The sequence below is a fragment of the Caretta caretta genome, chromosome 7, assembly GCF_965140235.1.
Source record: "Caretta caretta isolate rCarCar2 chromosome 7, rCarCar1.hap1, whole genome shotgun sequence".
Classification (NCBI taxonomy): Eukaryota; Metazoa; Chordata; order Testudines; family Cheloniidae; genus Caretta; species Caretta caretta.
Window position 1 is genome coordinate 115172871 of NC_134212.1, and position 18066 is coordinate 115190936.

The 18066-nt window shown below is 39.7% G+C and overlaps 1 protein-coding gene across 47 annotated transcripts in view; it reads right to left on the reverse strand.

Annotated features, from left to right (window-relative positions):
* Positions 1-2742: 2742 nt before the first annotated feature.
* TCF7L2 (transcription factor 7 like 2) overlaps positions 2743-18066 on the reverse strand; it is a 206590-nt gene continuing 191266 nt past the window's right edge. For 12 of the 47 annotated variants that reach the window (XM_048857892.2, XM_048857907.2, XM_048857896.2 and 9 more), the window contains 4 exons: positions 12611-12659; positions 12025-12075; positions 10818-10890; positions 2743-4991 (listed from right to left, as the gene is read on the reverse strand). In XM_048857892.2, the coding sequence (XP_048713849.1) occupies positions 4556-4991; positions 10818-10890; positions 12025-12075; positions 12611-12659 (609 nt within the window). In that variant the 3' untranslated portion in view covers positions 2743-4555. Of the gene's footprint in view, positions 4992-9313; positions 9343-10158; positions 10232-10817; positions 10891-12024; positions 12076-12610; positions 12660-18066 lie in introns of those variants that run through there. The other 35 variants (XM_048857930.2, XM_048857940.2, XM_048857935.2 and 32 more) reach the window with 19 other exon arrangements.

The window sequence follows — 18066 nt, forward strand, 5'->3', positions numbered from 1 at the left end:
ACCAACACTGGAATGCAGCCTCAATGACTGAACCAGGCCGAAGGCAGATTGCACAGGAGGAAACGCCTTCAGCTTTATATACAAGTCTGGGAGGGGAAGGAAGGGAAAGAGTAGGGTCTGATCATGCTCCCATGAAGTCAATGGGAGTTTTTCTATAGACCTCAATGAGAGCAGGATCAGGCCCTGGACCCACAGGAAAAAGGGAACTCATTAAATGTACATAACCACCAAAGGGGGTTTGCTGCTTTGCTGCTTTGCATTAATCCCTTTAGAAGGAAACATGCCAAAATTCAACACACACTTTTTATGATCTATTATTAGCAATGTCAGCTTCAGAAACAATGCTGGCTGCTGCACGGCTTTATGGGATTAACCCCCTTTTTCCAACAGCGACAACAAAAGGAATTATAAACACTAAATACTTAGTTTAAATCTCTGGAGAGACTCGTATCAGCACCTCCCTGTTCAAGCCAGGCAACCTCATTCTCTAGCTGGCAGATTGAGTCTGTCTCCAATTTAGGCTTTATTTGGGGCATGGGTCAGCATTCTCCAGAAAAGTCGCTCTTCCTTTCTTTCAGAGAGGGCACAGATATTTTCCTTAGAGAACAAGTATCATAGAAAGCAATTAAGCAATCAGAGACAGATTAAATTGTTGCTTTAATGGATTTTGGTTTTGCTCTTGATAACACCCCAACACACTTCAGGCTGGGTCACACATGGTCGGCAGATAAATTACACCCGAAGGGATGCAGTATGGTCTAGGGCAGGGGTCAGCCCGCTGGGTGCTATTCCTGCCTCTGTGAGTGACCTTGGACAGGGTACTTCACCGATGTGCACCTCAGTTCCCATCACCTATAAAAGAATACTTCTCCTTCCTTTCGACGGTGCCCGGAGATCAATGGAGGAAAAGCACTGAAGAAGAGCTCAATACTATGCAATTGCACTGAAGGATATGTTATGAGAGACTCACCTTCACAGTTCTCTTCAGGATAATATTCTAGCAATAATGGCGGAGATTTCAGATGACTAGGGGATTTAGCCACACAGTTCTCACTGGCATTTTAATGGGGAGTTGTGCAGTGTAATCTGCTGGTCAGCTTTGAAACCCTCAACAGCCATATTTAAATACACATTCAGCCAACACATGCATATACACTTATTCTCTTATCTACAGAACATCTAAACGAGCAAGGGCAATATACTGCAAAGCCTTGCTTATATGGATAGCTGCATTGATAGCAGTGAGGGTATATTTGTCTAAGAACTCCTTACGGGAGTAAAGGCTGGTAGCAATGGGACCACGCTCTGTGCCTGAATTACTCAGCCCAACAAAGAAAGTTCAGATCCATTTCTCACAGGCCGCAATTCTCCCTTAGGCAGAGGGCCAGCAAAATGGCTATGTGACCATCTAAGTTCTACTTGAGCCCTATTTTGAGAGACTTAAGTGGTGCATTGGCAGTAATTTCACTCTGGATAAACTTGCCGATTTAACTCATGGTGGTAAAAATGCCACAAGGAGTCCGGTGGCACCTTAAAGACTAACAGATTTATTTGGGCATAAGCTTTCGTGGGTAAAAAAACCCAACCCACGAAAGCTTATGCCCAAATAAATCTGTTAGTCTTTAAGGTGCCACCGGACTCCTTGTTTTTGTGGATACAGACTAACACGGCTGCCCCCCCGATAAAAATACCAGGATTCATAGCTAGTGCCAGTGTTGGCACCATCAACAATGGGAATATTTGGGGATAAAATTATTACAAGAGACTGTAAAACAAGAGCATCATAATCCCCCCCCCCCCCAATCTTGCTTTAGCACTGGACTATCATAGAAAATGGCCAGTGTTTAAGACTTAGGGGTGAGACTTTCAAAAGCACCCAGGACCCAGCTTTGCTATTCTCAATGGGATCTGCTGGGTATCGAGCACTCATGAAAATATTCTTTAGTCCCTTTTGTTTTTTGATTGATAATAACGAATGTCGGGACAAGCTGGAAACTACCTTTTTTTTCCTTTTTTTAAGCAACAGTAGAACCTGGGAGTCACTCCCTCCAAATTGTAGTAATCAGCCAAAGTGCTCAAAACGCCCATTGTAACCAAAACCCTTTTTTCTTTCAAACACACAACATGTGTCAATTCCTGTCAGCGTTGTGCAAAAGGGCAGAACACACAGTCTTATGCATGTGTACCAGGTCAGGCTCAATTAGGGGAATTTCATCCCCCTATGATGTGAAACTGACCTGATGAATCACTAGATTGCTGGGCTGAGCATATGGAGTTTGCTTTTAAAGTATAACCAATCAGACCTCTTTTCCCTCCAACTGTCAGAATCAAATGGGAGAATATCATTATTTTCAGTTCATGTTATTATTTATTAATTGCATAATGCCAGCAATGAGCTAATTGCTTAACATAAAAGTGATTTCACTGCTGTTTCACACACACACCCCCTCCAAACATACCAGTTTGCTGAGCAAGGTAAAGGCTTTGTCCACTGAAAATGAACAATTACAGGAACTCAGCTAGAATGGCTTTATACAAATTGAAAATATTTCCCATGAGTGGAGGAGGCAGAAAATTGGAAAAATGTTCATGAATACCAGAATTTTTTTGTCATTTATTTGTTGAAATTTTGAAATAATTTCATCCAACTCTTCTTATCAGACGCATGCAAAGTGAGTCCACATTTTAAACCTGCTTGGCCACAATAAAATGCAATCAACACAGAAATGAGTTGACAAGTCGTTCTCTGCACATACTAAGTTGCTTTTATTAATCCAGAACTGCATGCTACAGATACTGTACAGCATGAACATTTATTCATTACAAAAATGGCTTCCAAACCATTAAAAATGAAAATCGGAATAAGAGCATAAAACGGAACAGTAACATCACAACTGTTAGGAAACATTCAAAGTATTCACAAAAAATGTTATAGTTAGCATCTTAATAAACCAGAGAAAAATCGGAGACAGTTTTACAATCGCTTCATGTCAACTACAATGGCACTGAATGAACAGATGAACAATTTTTCAGCTTTATACAGCGGGTTTTTTTTTTGTTTTTCTTTTTGCAACATCAACATGCCTAGGTTTTTTTTTTTTTTTTTTTTTTTTTTTTTTTAAGTCTGCTACCTACCTGTATGTAGTAAGTGTACATAGAAGTGGCAGTCTGGTTTTCCCTTTATGAGAAATCTAATATACAGAATTTGGCCCTTAAGGGTTTATACCTCTTCATTTTAAATGCTTTCCGGACAATCTGCTACCAAACACGTCTGTTATAGGTGACATTAAAACTACATACATATCTACCTATGTAACATCACAGCAAAACATGATGAACAAAAAAATTACAGCATTTAAAAAAAATAGAGTTGTTGGGAGAAAGTTAAGTCACTGAGAATTTTGGCACATCAAAATTTTGCACACGGTCTACAGTTCTAATGTCGCAGGGAATTCAATTGCAGTTCTGAATGAGAGACACTTGGACGTTGCTATTTTTCAAACAGCGTTGCTACAAAGTCCCTTGCTAATTTTTCAAGTCTTTTTGTCTGTGTAATGGCTTTTAAAGCAATTTTTGTTTTTCATTTATTTACTTTTACACTATTGATCCTTTAAAATGCCCCTGCAAGTGTCCATTTGGTGGCAACTGTGTTTCATACAGGAAAAAAAAAATTCAAAACAACCCCCCCGCTCCCGGAAAAATATATATATACACATTTATATATAAACTTAAAAACCTTGTACAAATGAGTTGTTATATATAAGATGCTTACACTAAGGGAAAAAAAACTTTATACAATGTTTCAAGAAAAAAAAAGGGGAAAAAACATATTTAAAAATGGACAACATACAGATACAACAAGCAATCTCTAAAGCAATAAATACTACTGGTCCAATAGCGTTGTGATACTTTTTAATTGTTGAGTAGCATTCCCTCCCCCAAAAAGAACAACACCATGGAACGAGGTTTATTCACACATTTTAACCCTTTTGTTTCTGTACATTTAAACAATAACAAGTAACATCACAATAAAAGTTGTTTCACACGAGGAAGGGGGGAAAAGGTAGCGGCACTGCATTCGTTGTGCCCTTAAAGGTTTAAAAACCAGATGTACAATGATTGGTTCGCAAGCTCGTATTTAATACAAATAATAAAGAACCAACACCTTCTGCAAGGGCTGTTTCAAAATCGCTTTTTTTTTTTTTTTCCATTTTTAAAATCAGTCTTTAAAACTAAGCTATCAGAACTACATAACAGTTATGTATATATATATATATATATATATTTTTAAACGCTACAAAGACTTTAAACAGCTGTTGATAAAAATTTTGGCAGAATCATGAGGCTTTTTCTCATCTACATATTTAAAAGGAGAAATTGAAATAACGATGGGTCAAATATTGACCAATGAACTCGATAAACAGCAACTAATGTAGCCATATGGCACAAATTAAAAAATAAAACAAAATTCAAAAAACCAACAAAAAGGACCAAAAAAAAAAAACAACAACCCAACACAATTTAAAAAAAAAAGCAAGGGCTAAAGAGGCTAAAGCTATTCTAGAGACTTGGTTACAAGTGACAGTGGCTGGGGCTGTGTCCCAACCAAAGAATTATGGGAATGCAAGGAGGATGTCGAAGGTTGGGCTAACGACGAGGATGGTGCTGCTGACAGCTGTAAAGTGGCAGGCGGATGATCCAATGGCCCGTTCTGACAATCAGTAGCAGACAGGGCGCTGGGCTTGCTAGCAGAGCTTTCGGTCAGGACTAAGGAGGACGGTGGCGGCATCATGGAGAGGTGTGCCAGCGGGTCGGGTTTCAATGTGAGCGAGAGGGGTTGTGTTTGTTCAGTCTGTGGTTTTGAGTCTCTTGTGGGGGAGGCTAGCATGTTAGGAGAAGGAGGAGGAGAGTCTAGTAAGCTTCCATCTGAAGAGGGTGGGCTGATGCAGCTGCCTTCACCTTGTATGTAGCGAACGCACTTTTTTTTTCTCCTAGAAACAGGGAGAGAGTTATCTGTGAATAAAGGGCAAAGATGCTAATGGAGAAAGGTATCTAAAGCAACGAGCCATCAATAAACTACCCTGAGCTCTGAACAGGTTACACCCAGAGCCTGCACAGTACTTAAAGGGTTGCTGGGTGTGTATAAGCCACTAAGTCCTCTAAGGAATTGGACTTTCTGCTACCGGACTTGGAGATGATACGGATTCTCTCTTTGTTCTCCTGTTCAGGCTATTTATTAACAAGGTTCAGATTCAATTGCTTGTAGCCTGATATACTACTTGTTTTCCTAAAAAGGTCAATTCTCCCTACAAAAATTTAACCCCGATAAACTAAAACTTTAGAGAGCTAATAATTTATCATCATCGGCCTGTATCAAATTTTAAAAAGCTGACTGTAGCACCATGCACCCAAAGGCTGCTTTTAAGTGACTGACTTAAAGGCTTTGAGATACACCACCTTTCCGAGGCAGCAGAAGCTGTGGACTACCGCTCATATTTTTTTTTCTGTTAAGAACCACACCAAATCCAAAGTCAGACAGAAAGGAAATGTAATAGGAAGAACAAAAGGAAGGGAAATAAAAACAAAACAATAAAAAAAAAACCAGAAGAAGAACAAGATAAATGGAAAATGATTCCAAATAACAAGAATAACTGGTTGTATGGCCTGCAGGTTGTGGCTTGAAATTATTTTGTTTTGTTTTGTTTGTTTTGCCGGGAAGGAGTAGGTATTCTGGGTTGTTTTTTTCTGTATTTTAGGGACTATTCCTTTGAGAGGCCATTCGTGTAACTTCAAAGCAGGATTCAATCTCAGTAAGCGAACAGCACAACAACAGGTAAAAAGATGAGGAGCAACACAGAACTCAGTTCACACCAGGAATTATGGGAGTCTCACAAGAAATGCTGACTTAAAAAAACCCACCAAGCCAACAAAGATAATTTCCCCCCCCCACCCCCGCACCCCTCACCACCCATTTTGGAGCAACAAAAGAGGACAGTTTCAGAATGCTTCTCTTGGCCGGATGTACGCAGAACAAAAATAATTAGGCACACCACTGAAGCATCTTGGCCAAAGTGGTGAAAGTCAAGCCACGCAAACACAGTTTTTCTACGGGAAGTGCTAAAACCAGTATCACACCATGTGATTCATTTGACAAAGTTCATTAAACTCGCAAGATAAAGTTAGCTGAGCTTTACAAGAAAAAAAAATGAAAGACTGCATTTCGAACTAATTCCACTGGATAGAACAGAACAGTTAAGCGACTCGGCAATGAATGGCAAAAGGAGGTGAATGGAAATAAGGGTTTGTTTCCCAATTTATCATGCATGGAATATCAATGTCAGTGGGTGAATTCTTCCCCAGATCTAAGCAACTGCAACTCCATTCAAGTAAATGGATTTGCACCCTCTTTGGCCCAATCGGTATTTTGTTGTGTTAATCCAGGTGGGAAAAATAAGCCATCTCTCCTGCTTTGTCTTTGGTGCTAGTTTGTTTTTGTTTTTTACTATGAGCTGGATCTGACCTTCTGGGTCATAGAAAAAGATATTGTCTGGTACTGTACCCCACCTCACACCTGCTTCAAAGAGGGGGTTGGCAGATTTCCATGTCATAACACTCCCTTACCAGAGTCAGACAATAGACTGAGGTTCTGCTCAAAGTTCCACACAGAAAGGTAAATGGTTAGGGCTATGAGAGTTTTTTTAACCACGTTAGCCTGCAGATCAATACATGCTAAAAACTAAGACATTCATGCACTTAAAAATGTAAAAGAAAGACACACACAAACACACACACAAAAAGGGGGGGGAGAGAAGGGGAGAGAGAAAAAAGAACAAGAGAAGAAAGAAAAGGTGAAGATGTCAGGCAGCAAACCATGCTTTATTAGGGCAAAGTTAAAAGATGGAAAAAGCAATTTGGTGGGCTCAAAACAGAACCTTGCTAAATTCCCCCATCAAATAACACTGGAAACCTGTGGTGTTAAGAGTAACTTTATTAACTGGTATGGATTAGTTCTGACATATCCTCCCCCCCAAAAAATCTAGTTCCACATTACTCGGTTTCTAAATTGAAATTGTGCAATGCTATCTTATCCACAATTCAAACCCGGGCTTTTTTGTACCACAGCTGGACATTGGGCACGATGCCACGTTTCGGAACTGGCATGGCTAACGACTATGTGGAAAAGTAGGCATTAACGTTTAAGGAAGGTCCCAGGTAGTCAGAAATCTCAGTTTCTCGCACACAGAGGATTCAAATTCTGCTCACTTTACACACATCAGCTCTTATGAGGTGCTTATTATCAAACCATTGCTGACTTCGGTCCAATACTGTAATATTCTGTATGATCAACTCTGGGCTTTTCTTTCTTTCTTTCTTTTTTATTATTACTAGCTTGACTTTCAGCCTATGGTTGAGAGTAAGAGCCAGAGCATCTCATGGCAAAGCGGAATATGGTTAGGGCACCACAGATGTGAAAGGTCTTCTTGGCTTAAATGTTAATACCCTTTCTAAAGTCAAATTCTGCCCCAGAATAATTAAACCAATTGCCTTTCATTTTCATTTCAGCATGATGTTTCTCCCTACTTCTATTAAATGTTCAATTCTTAATATTAAAGTGAAAGCTGGTAGTCTACAAACCCATTTACAAAAAACTTCCTGTTTAAAGGGAGGCCTTGCTCTAACTTCAGCTTCCCCTGGTATATTATGTGTGACTTCAATTAGTTTTTCCATGTTGAACTGGCACTTTGTACGCAGTGTATTTTTTGTGTATATTTGCGCAGCACAAAACACTCAATAACTAATTACAAACACGAGATAAAGTGCCAAATTCACCACAGGTGTAAATGGGCACAACTTTACTCAAGGGAGTAATTGTGGCTTGAGGGAAAGAACACAGAGCTAGGTCTTGAGTTCCAATCCCTTCTCTGATGCACACTCATGATGTGTCCTTCGTTTCCCTGTCTATAAATTGGGATAATAGCACTATTTACCATCTCACAAGTATATTGTGAGGAATAGAGTACACGCAATGTTTTGAAAATGTTAAGAGCAATATAAATATTGTTACTGGAGTCAACATAGCATGTCCTTTTATATCTGCAGTGAAATTGGCCCTAAAACAGCATCTTGAAAACTAATGACATTGCTGTTACCAGAAACGAAAGCCACGGATAATGCCAAGGGTTTGCTGGGTTCCACCTACTATGACTAAAGATGTCTCAGTTTCTGCCCCATTATCAAACTTCATATCTTATAGACTCTCTCTCAAAGATCCACTACAGAAAACTAACACTCTATAAACAAGAAGCTACAATGATTGGCACCAGAACAAGAAATGCAGTGACCTATATTCTGCCTAATGAGAAAATGCCACAATACATGTAAAATAAGGGTCAATAAACATAAAGCTATGAGCTATTTCATTAAAAAGCGTTGTCCCAGTCAATGCTGATAATAAAGGTTGTCCCAACAAATAAAAAGACTCTGACCCGCAGCAAATATTTTTGAATAAAACTGAAATAATCTAAGGCAAAAAATGAAGACAAGAAAGGGCTTATTTCTCATCATACACAACTAATGCACTGCCAAAATGATAATCCTATAGCTCAAATGAAAAGCCCCTTTAATGATAAAATGTACCTTTAATAGTATGATGTTGACATAAGTGGACAGAGAATGATAAATGACACAAACATGATGTAGAGCTAGTTCTTATAATCACTCAGCATACAAAGTTTGACACATATGAAATACATTATCTATAGACTACATAAGTATCTATTGACACTGTATACTAAATTAATCATGGTATAAGTTTAATTAAACACATTATAAGTGTCTTTAGCTACATAAGATTCAAGTATTCTACTTCTTCACAGTGTAAGTGGCTATCCAGTGCCTCTAGATTGGATTTCCTCCCCCTTTGTAAAGCATTTTAAATTGCTATTTTCAAAAGGTATTTAATGTATGTATTGACACTGACATTTAACATGATTGTCTTTGCACTTCACACACAACTCACAGTACTGAGCATGCTTCTAATGGAACTTATAATTCACCAAATGGGGAAGAATGCAATCTTTTAAAGACATTTTACGAGCCTTCGCTTAGCGTAATGGTTAGACACACAGTACATTGTCAATCCATGTTTGTGCTTGGCATCGAGGAAAACAAAAGGAGTGTGTGCATGCATATAATATATGAACATCTAGTCTATCTTCTAAATGAAATGAAGCACATGGCAAGGGCATGAATAAGCGGGAAAGGTGAGAGAGGAAACACTACATACAGAGTGTGGTTTTGGTTGAAATACCTACCATCATAATATTCCATATTCAAAGACTGCTTGTATTAGAACAAAGAAACAACAAATTTAACCAAATGTGGTTATTACGGAAAGGGAATGAGAAAAAGAAGTAGCTGGTATCCCTCCACCAAGAAACAAGTACCTTCTGAGTTATCCATGGAACTACAGATTTGGTATAAACCTGCAGTAGAACATGGGCTGCTGAAATTTGGGTTGTTAGGTGCCTTTTACTTCCTGAAAACTGTCCTACCAAAGCTGCAGTTAGTTTTCTCTGGAGCTCATGTGTTTACAGCTCACTTTGCTGGGTTACACTTTTAAGAATTTCAGAAAAATGGTGTTAGAAAATGTAGATAAGTTGCATAGATATTTTCAGGATTGATATATACATTTTTAAATTTTGCAAATAGGCTAATGGCATGACTACAATATAAGCTGTAAACATTGGCTTGTATTTATATATATTTGTGATGAAAACACCAGTGCTGCAGATCACAGAATCTTTTAACCCTTTGGAGATAGTGGACACACACACATACAAATGCAGTGTAAATGTCCACCTAAGCATTCATTTTGCTAACCGTCTGGACAGTGCCAGTTTTATGTACCTCAGGGTTTGCTTGTTCCCAGTTCTACCACCAGGGAAAGGTTATTGGTAAAGAAAGAGAAGAAATGGCATTACATCAGCAAGAGAATTTAGCAATTAAATTTTGAGAATCAAAGATTATTAGCATTTGATGCTGTGGGAGAGAGAAGGTGGGAGGGTGGGGGAAAAGGTTAAAAAAAAATAAATCACACAAATGCACTGAGAGGACAGAATGCTTTTATTTCCCCAAAGGCCTAATTGGGTAGTATACCTGCATGGTTTGCACCATAAACTCTGTCGGTCAAGCCCGAACAATGCCCGACACTTCTTTGGAGTATTTGCATCTGTTAGCATAAGGTAAACACAAAAAATACAAACACAATGGTGGATAGAGCTCATTTGGACGTGAAATCTTAGCTACAGCTATGTTTCTCTTTAATCGTGTCAGTTTTATTTGGTAATCTCCCCTTATACCAAGGGTATGAAAGAAAGAGGGCTTCCACACTGAGCCAAAGCAAACAAACAAAAAAACCCTAAAATGGTTACGCTGTTGTGCATTTGCTTCACTTAGCCCACTGTCTGTAACACGTTCAATGCTCGCATTATCAAAGGGCCTTGGACATGTTTGGAGTATGCAACATTCCTTGAGAGAAGGCTGGGAGGGCGAGATTGTGTTTGCAGTCACGGATCAGATATGCTTAGGCTGATGCTGTTTTACAGTGGGTTTTTGGCTAGCAGCAGCAAGGAAAGAGGGGGGAAAAAAGGCAAAACCCTTTCAGAGAGATGATCATTCATGGCAGCGTCCCACTCCCTTGTGTCTTCTAGATCACAACACAGAGCTACAAAGCAACAAGGCAGGAAAAAAGGGGGAAAGTACCAAATAAACCAGCTGCAAATCAGCCATAGCGAGTCTGGGAAAACTATACACACCTGCAGGGGCCGCACCAGTTATTCTGTTGATCAAGGCCAAAGCGCGCTCGGCATTTCTTAGGAGCGCTCAGGTCTGAATGAGTTCAAGAAAGAAGCGAGCAGAAAAAGGAGAGAGAGAAAAGGGGAAGAAAAAATAAAGAGAAAGATAAAAATAAAAAAAATAAAAAAGGGAATAAAAATCAATGACCTCATTATTAATTGCAAAATATCGACGTTCGATTTAAAAGTTAAAAAAAATAGTGATAATCACATTCTTATTCAACTCTTGAAATTAGCTGTTGCAATTAAAGCTGCAGTATCCCTTTGTAAAGGACTGTCTCTTCTCATTTAAACAACGGAGGGAAGTTACCGTGGTTTGTTTAAAATGATGGGTTTGGGGCATATTTTTCTTCTCTTTTTTGGGGGGGGGGGCAGGGGAAGGAAGAAAAAAGAAGCTAAGTATGGAGGTTAGCTCTTGAACATGCTTTTTTCTTCAACTCAGACAAACACACACAAAAAGAGAAAAGGAAAAAAGATATCTATTGGGATAATGCAGCTTTCAGAATAACATTCATTTTTTTTATTTTAATTTTTTAATAATTTTTTCAACAACAACAAAAAAAAGAAAAAGAAAAAGAATGGATAAGAAGCAGCAGACTGCAGAATGGGCATGTTAGCATCAGCCAGAAAATAAATGTAAAGCATGGGAAAATGCGCCGAGTTAGTCAAGCTAGTGAATTGTAATGGACAGTCTTGAACAGAAAGGCAAAATAAATAAACCAAAACCAAATGACATAAAAAAACCAAACCAAAAAAAAAAAAAAAAAAAAACCATACTGCGTAGACATGCTGATGTGAGAAGACTTAGTGGGAGCCGTGAAAAATGCCATTAGATTAAGGAGGTTCATTACTGATTTCCTTCTATTCTTTATCAGTCTCTTTAAAGAAATACTGCATATTCAATTTGCACAGTTAGTACAATTCTGAGATTTTTTTTTACTGAATTATTATTTAATAGCAACGTAACAAAACAAAACAAAACAAAAAAGAACAAAAACAAAATTAAAAAAATACTACCAAACATATTATATAAATATATACTGTAAAAACGTGTGGATTTTTTCCCATTTAATGTCATAAGTGTTTAATGTTAAAATCTATCATGGCAGGAAAAAAATTAAAAAGCAGTTTATAAACTATTCAAAATGACTCAAAATGACATTAGCACCTGTAATCGGAGGAAGTGAAAGGCAAGGATTTAGGAAACATTCGCTGTGTTCTGAAAAAAAAGAACAAATTATACAAAGGCTTCAAAAAATTTTAATCAGGGCTTCTGCAAAATTGTCTATGAGATTGCCTATGCAGTATTTCTAATTGCCTACAGAGAATGGCAAACCTCCTTAATTTAAAATGGGCGCGATTTACCACTGTAAGGCATGCATCAGAACACACAGGTACAGCCCAAATTAATACCAAACACACACACGCACACACACACACACACGCACGCACAAAATAAGCGCACAATTTTATAACAATGGCCTAGGCATTACAACTCTACTTCTGAAGTTAATGGCTTTGTAATTATTAAGAACAAATTCAACTAATTTCACAAAATGCTTTACATGCAGTGATTTGGTGACTAGTTTTAGAAGGGCAGTAATAGGCAATTAATTAAAATGCATTAAACAAAAATAAAACGCTGACTACAATAGGGATCAGATGCCAAAGAGGCCAGGAGAAGACCATTCCTCCCTCCCTCCCTCCCTCCCCACTGTTCCACTAAGCAAGGTATATTGACTTATTTTACTTACCATTGGTCTCTCCTGGCTGCTTATCCCTTTTCCTCTTCTTCTTCTTTCCCTGCATGCAACATACACAAATAGAAAGGATTTGTAAGAACCCTTTTTGTAAGATGAGGCAGAGGGACATGAGGGAGGACTGTCCTGAAAGCTCACCCAACAGGGCTATGAATCACTGCATGGCAGACTGAGTGAAGGAGCGCACTTGTGGCTCTTGCTCATCTCAGGGAAGCTAGGGAAGTGACAGAGCCATGCGTCCAGGTCTGCCTGCTTACCTTGTACTTAGCCCTTTATTCTAGCTGCAGAGCAGCTTCACCAGAGCCTGAAGTGTGAAGGCAGCGTCCACAAAATGCTGTAAGTGGCCGAGGGTATGAGGGCTAGAAGGGGCAACTTATTATGTTAGCACGAGTTAATAAATCTGACACCTCTCTTCCCTCTGCCAGACGTAATGCTCCTTGGCACATTTCTATGTTGAGAACAATGGAGAGACAGAGAGAGAGCTCAGACTTGGACACTGAGGGCTCCTCTACTGCAAAAAGTGACTGTTAAAATAGACAAGGAAGCCATATTGACATGGAAAAGCTAACATGCAGGAGTGCCGGTTTTGGAATTGACAGAAAACCCAGCAACTGTAGTCGAGGGGAAAATAAAATCAAACATGTGCTTTATCTAAGACATTCCACAGATTCTGCCCCATGGAAAAACCAAGGAACAGTAGGGTTTTACTAACCATAGGTCCTTTCCCAAACAGTACTTTCCAATAAGTAACTTGCTGTGTACTGTCAAAATCCAAGAGGATGAGATGGGTGGTGGTTGGGGTTTTTTGCTCTTCTTATACTCACCTCAAACAGCATGGGACAAGCCATGACCACAAAGCTACTGTGAATCTCGTGGAAACCTAATTACTATTTCGACAACGGGAGGGTTGTAAGGGCTGACTATGGTCCAGAAGAAGAAAAGGGGATCTCTTCTCTAGTAAGTAACCTTTCCTTCCCTACTGTGTCCCTCAGCATTGACCAATACAACTTGCAGAGCAATACAAAGACTTCGAAGATTCTCAAGGCTGGAGCAAGGGGAATAGGATTCTTTCATTTTCATGGGCTCTCTGATACCCAAGCGATGATTTCTAGGCAAGCAGAGTTGTTTAGAAGCAGCACAGTGATCTCTGCCTTTGGAAGAAGTGGGAGTAAGAGGAATTAGTGAAAAGGCACGAGGGAATCACTAAGGCCAGCAGTCTCTTGTGTCCAAGAGGAAACAAGCTTTATGTTCTCCAAGTAGGAACCTTGCAGCGCTTCTGAAGCCCTGACTACATCTGAGGGGAGGACAGAAAGTTCTCCTAGACATAGGACAGCTTCTCTTCAGTAACTTGGTCTGGCGCCCATCTAAGTGGTTAATTTTGGGGTTTAGCTCAGCATCTCCTCTAAGATGTTTATGCTCTACTTGTAAGAAGCAAAAATGTGAATGTTCTTTTGAAGCTGGAGTTTAAAAATCCTGTAGGGCTCCTGGCAAAGGGCCTCCGAACTTGTCTTTCCTTGCCTATTCAGGTAGTAAACTGCCACCCTGCTGTCTTGGATGTGACAAGTAAAGTCTTGTTCAGGAGAACCTTTTGCTGATAGAAGGAAGGCTGTGTGTGCAGGCAGGTTTAATGGATATGCCCATAATTCTGTGGACAAGTTACTGCTATTGGGGAATTATCTCAGTCACATCTCAGGTGATTTTCAGAGGGGGGTTGCTATATTTGGCTATACTTTGATATAGTTTATGTAAAACTACAGGAACCATCTCTTTAACAGAGGACTGCTGGCGCCATTCCAGTCGCTATACCTAAAGACTTTGGGAACAGAGAGGCGACACCTTGCTAAGCAGTCCGGAGGCAATACATCACGCACACAAAACAGGGCTCAAAGTCCACTTTCATTTATACTGATGTAAATTCAGAGTAACTTCACTCAGTGGAGTAGCTCCACATTTACAACATTCTAACTGAAATCAGACTATTGACCCAGGCCTGTACATCTGTGGTTCTTATTTCAAGAGGTACTTGGATAGGTTAACAGACTGAAAAGGCCCCCAGAGTAGATTTATTTAATTTTTGCAGTATGCTTCAGAGAGAATTCAAGTATTTTTTTTTCCAGTTGGAGAAATCAGAGCAATATCAGACAAGGACCAGCTGGGACACAGACATGAGTCTGTTCCAGCAGCTCCTTTGCTGGTAAACACAATAAAAAGAGGGAGTGGATTCTGAGCCTCCTGACCACTGTACCAAGCCTTCAAGCCAGGTATCAAAGAGCTATAATTAAAAATGGCTGATGAGTATGTTTTTGCCAAGGATATTTTTGGTTCCTTATCAACATGAGCTTGGGAAACTCTGTTCCACACTAACAAACACTGGAGAAAGATGCCAACAGAGTCCCTTCACAGTCTCTTAAAAGAAGAGGAAAAATCATTTAATTTCAAATTTCTGTACAGTGGAGAAGATATTTGATTATACATTTAAATCACAAAGATAGCAGCTCTTACGGTGCCTCGCAGACAACACATTTCTCTTCTTTGCCTCATTACTCTACTCAGATGGAGATGGCAAGGTCCAAGGATTTTTCCATCCCTACACTACGCAAGTGCTCTGGCTAGAAGAGATCTAGATCTGGATATAAAACACTTACTGTCTATTTTGGCGTGTTCTCTTTCTTCTCCAGAACTAAGTCCACCTGCCTATTAGACCTTCTTATTCTGATTCTCCTGTTAATAGCAAAGGTAATGTTGCTAGACCCATTCAGCATCCAAAGGAGTAGCATAGGAACTTGCTTTCAAAGGGAGGCATAAATTCACACCACTTCCCACAAGAGTTTTGTGATAAGTCCCACCCCTTTGCTGGAAGTTTACCCATAAGCGCCCTTGTTTACCAAGTTATGCTAGATCAGCACCTCTAGCCCTGATGGCTCAAAATCCACTTAAAAACAGGCTTTGTCTGACAAGGATCTGCAGAAACTTCCCCTGCATCTTTCCGGATGCAGGAGAAACAAAGGAGTCCTGCTAATATCGAGGCCTATGGGAGGCACAGTTTCTCAGATCAGTACGTGGAAGACTGAATGTGCCTGCTGACACCAATGAGACCCTGACAAGGCATTCCCTAAATCCGCCTGAACTGAAGAGGAGGCTGAAATCTGCAGTTGCTAGAATGTGCTGCTTGCCTCTCTGAAGAGATGGGCTATGTGTATCTAAGCCTCAATGCTTGATGTGAAATTGCTGACGATGGGGTACGATTTAACAAGCTTTGGCACCCCCATCATGCCTCTCTTCTAGATCTCTGGAAGGTCTGTTGTCCAAAGAAAGCCTGAGGGGGGAGGAAAACTCCAAGAACTCTGAATGGAATGAAGGAGAGAGAGACAGAGAGAAAAAAACCAAACTCTGTAGATGATGTGTCTGTGTGATGCAAGGCTATTGAGCTCTCCTACTGAAGCAAGGTTCCCCCTGAAGGTCAGGGGGGGACACAGCATCAAGCCGCTGGGAAAGCATCAGCTTTCTCATCCTGTCCTTTTTAGCTTGAGAAGAAAGGGTTTCTCAGTGCTCACATGCTGAGGACAAATGTAAAGGTCCTAAACATTTAAGACACTGTACATGCCCATCTGTCAGCGACAGTCACTAAAGCAGAATGAACGTTCCTTGAAACCTCTTTTAAGCATACGGCAGGTCCTACCTCTACTCCTTATTGAACTCCCAAGAGGAAATCAGACTGCACAGTACCAAGAACTACTCAGCCCTATGGTCTGATGGTCTCAGTCCAGTCCATACCAAAAAGAATGTGTTTTTGCTGGAGGAGCTGGAATGAACTACCTCTGGATCCTAAGAAAATACCTCTCCTATGCCTCTGCCTATAAAGAGGATGTACAAGTATTGTTTTATGCCCAGGGAGCACAGAAAGATAAGGAAGAAAGGAGAGGAAGAGCTGGAGAATAAAGGCAGCTGTGAGGGAGGAGATGAGAGGATTTTGATACCACAAATGGCAAATACAGTTATTTAAATGGTAATATAACATTATTCCAGCACAGAGATATTTGGCATTCTATAACAAAGACTGCTACCTTTTAGTGTGTTGCAGACTGTGAAGTGTCTATCCTGTTCTGTACACATCTGAGTGCACCTGCACATACAGGTATATGTTGCTATACACAAAGTGAACAGTTTAAATGATTCATGGCAGAGCAATGTTTTTGGCTATCCTAGGAACCGATTAGACACAAAGGAGACAGCAGCAAAAAAGGCAAACAAAAGTTTACTAAATGCAATTGACATCAGTTTTACAGGCTTGGCCCCCAAATCTTCAGTGCGTTCTGCAAGGAAATACTCTACTGACAGCAATGGGACTCCACCAGAGAGTTTTCAAAAATCATAACAACTATATTATTGGGTAAGATTTTAAAGCTTCTTCCAAGCCACATGGTTGTGACAGCTACAAATCTCTTAAGAATTTTGGGAGCAGGGAATATCTTTCATACACGCAGATTTGAAGAAGAACTTGGTGTGTCTCGAAAGCTTGCCTCTCTCACCAACAGAAGTTGGTCCAATGAAAGATATTCCTTCCCCGCTTTGTCTCTCTAATATCCTGGGACCAACATGGCTACAATTATACTGCATACAAGCATTTTTGGGCTATCCTGTAAACATTACTTCCAGATGTAGAGGAAAGCATGACATTCAACAGTGAGTGAGTGTTTTCAGGATTTGGCCTTAAGTTTGAAAGAGGAGATTTTATGCATATATGTTGGACATATCAATCATTAGGGAGAACTGGGATTGTACTATCACAAAGCGTATTACCAAATGAGCCTTTGGTAATCCCACTGGGGCTCCCCAGAGGAAATGGCCACACAAAAGAAAATGAGGAGTTAATCTCTCATCTGCTAGTAGATGCTAGGCTAGTGGTAGCCTTTCACAAGGAAAAGAAAAAAATAGTCGAACCACAGCGGAATGGTTCAAAAGAAAAATATGGGAGGTGACTGCTACACACCACTTATGTATCCAGCAAACTAGACAGAGAAATTTGGTTACCATTTATTTGGTACTCAGACAAAGTACATTCACCTGCAAAAATACCAGCCCACCTGTCAATTTTTTGTTATTATTAACATGTGATTGACATGCCTGGTCTGTTAAATATATTGTAATCAGAGATTTCAGTCAATTTAATCAAATCACTAGAAACGACATCATAGGTGTTGTAATGATGCTTACTCTGTACTATGGTAAAACCATGTTAAAACAGAGAGCTCTGGTAACTATATTCCTGTGTAACATCTCCTTAAACAAAAACTCGTTGCTGTAATGATTATTGTTTTGCTGCTGATATTTACATGCAAGTATCTGTAAACCTGTTAATACTTCCCAAATATAGGAAGAAGGGGCATTACTACATTATTGTGTTAGGAGGTTTTTAAGCTTCTACCAAGCCCCAGGATTGTAACAGCTAT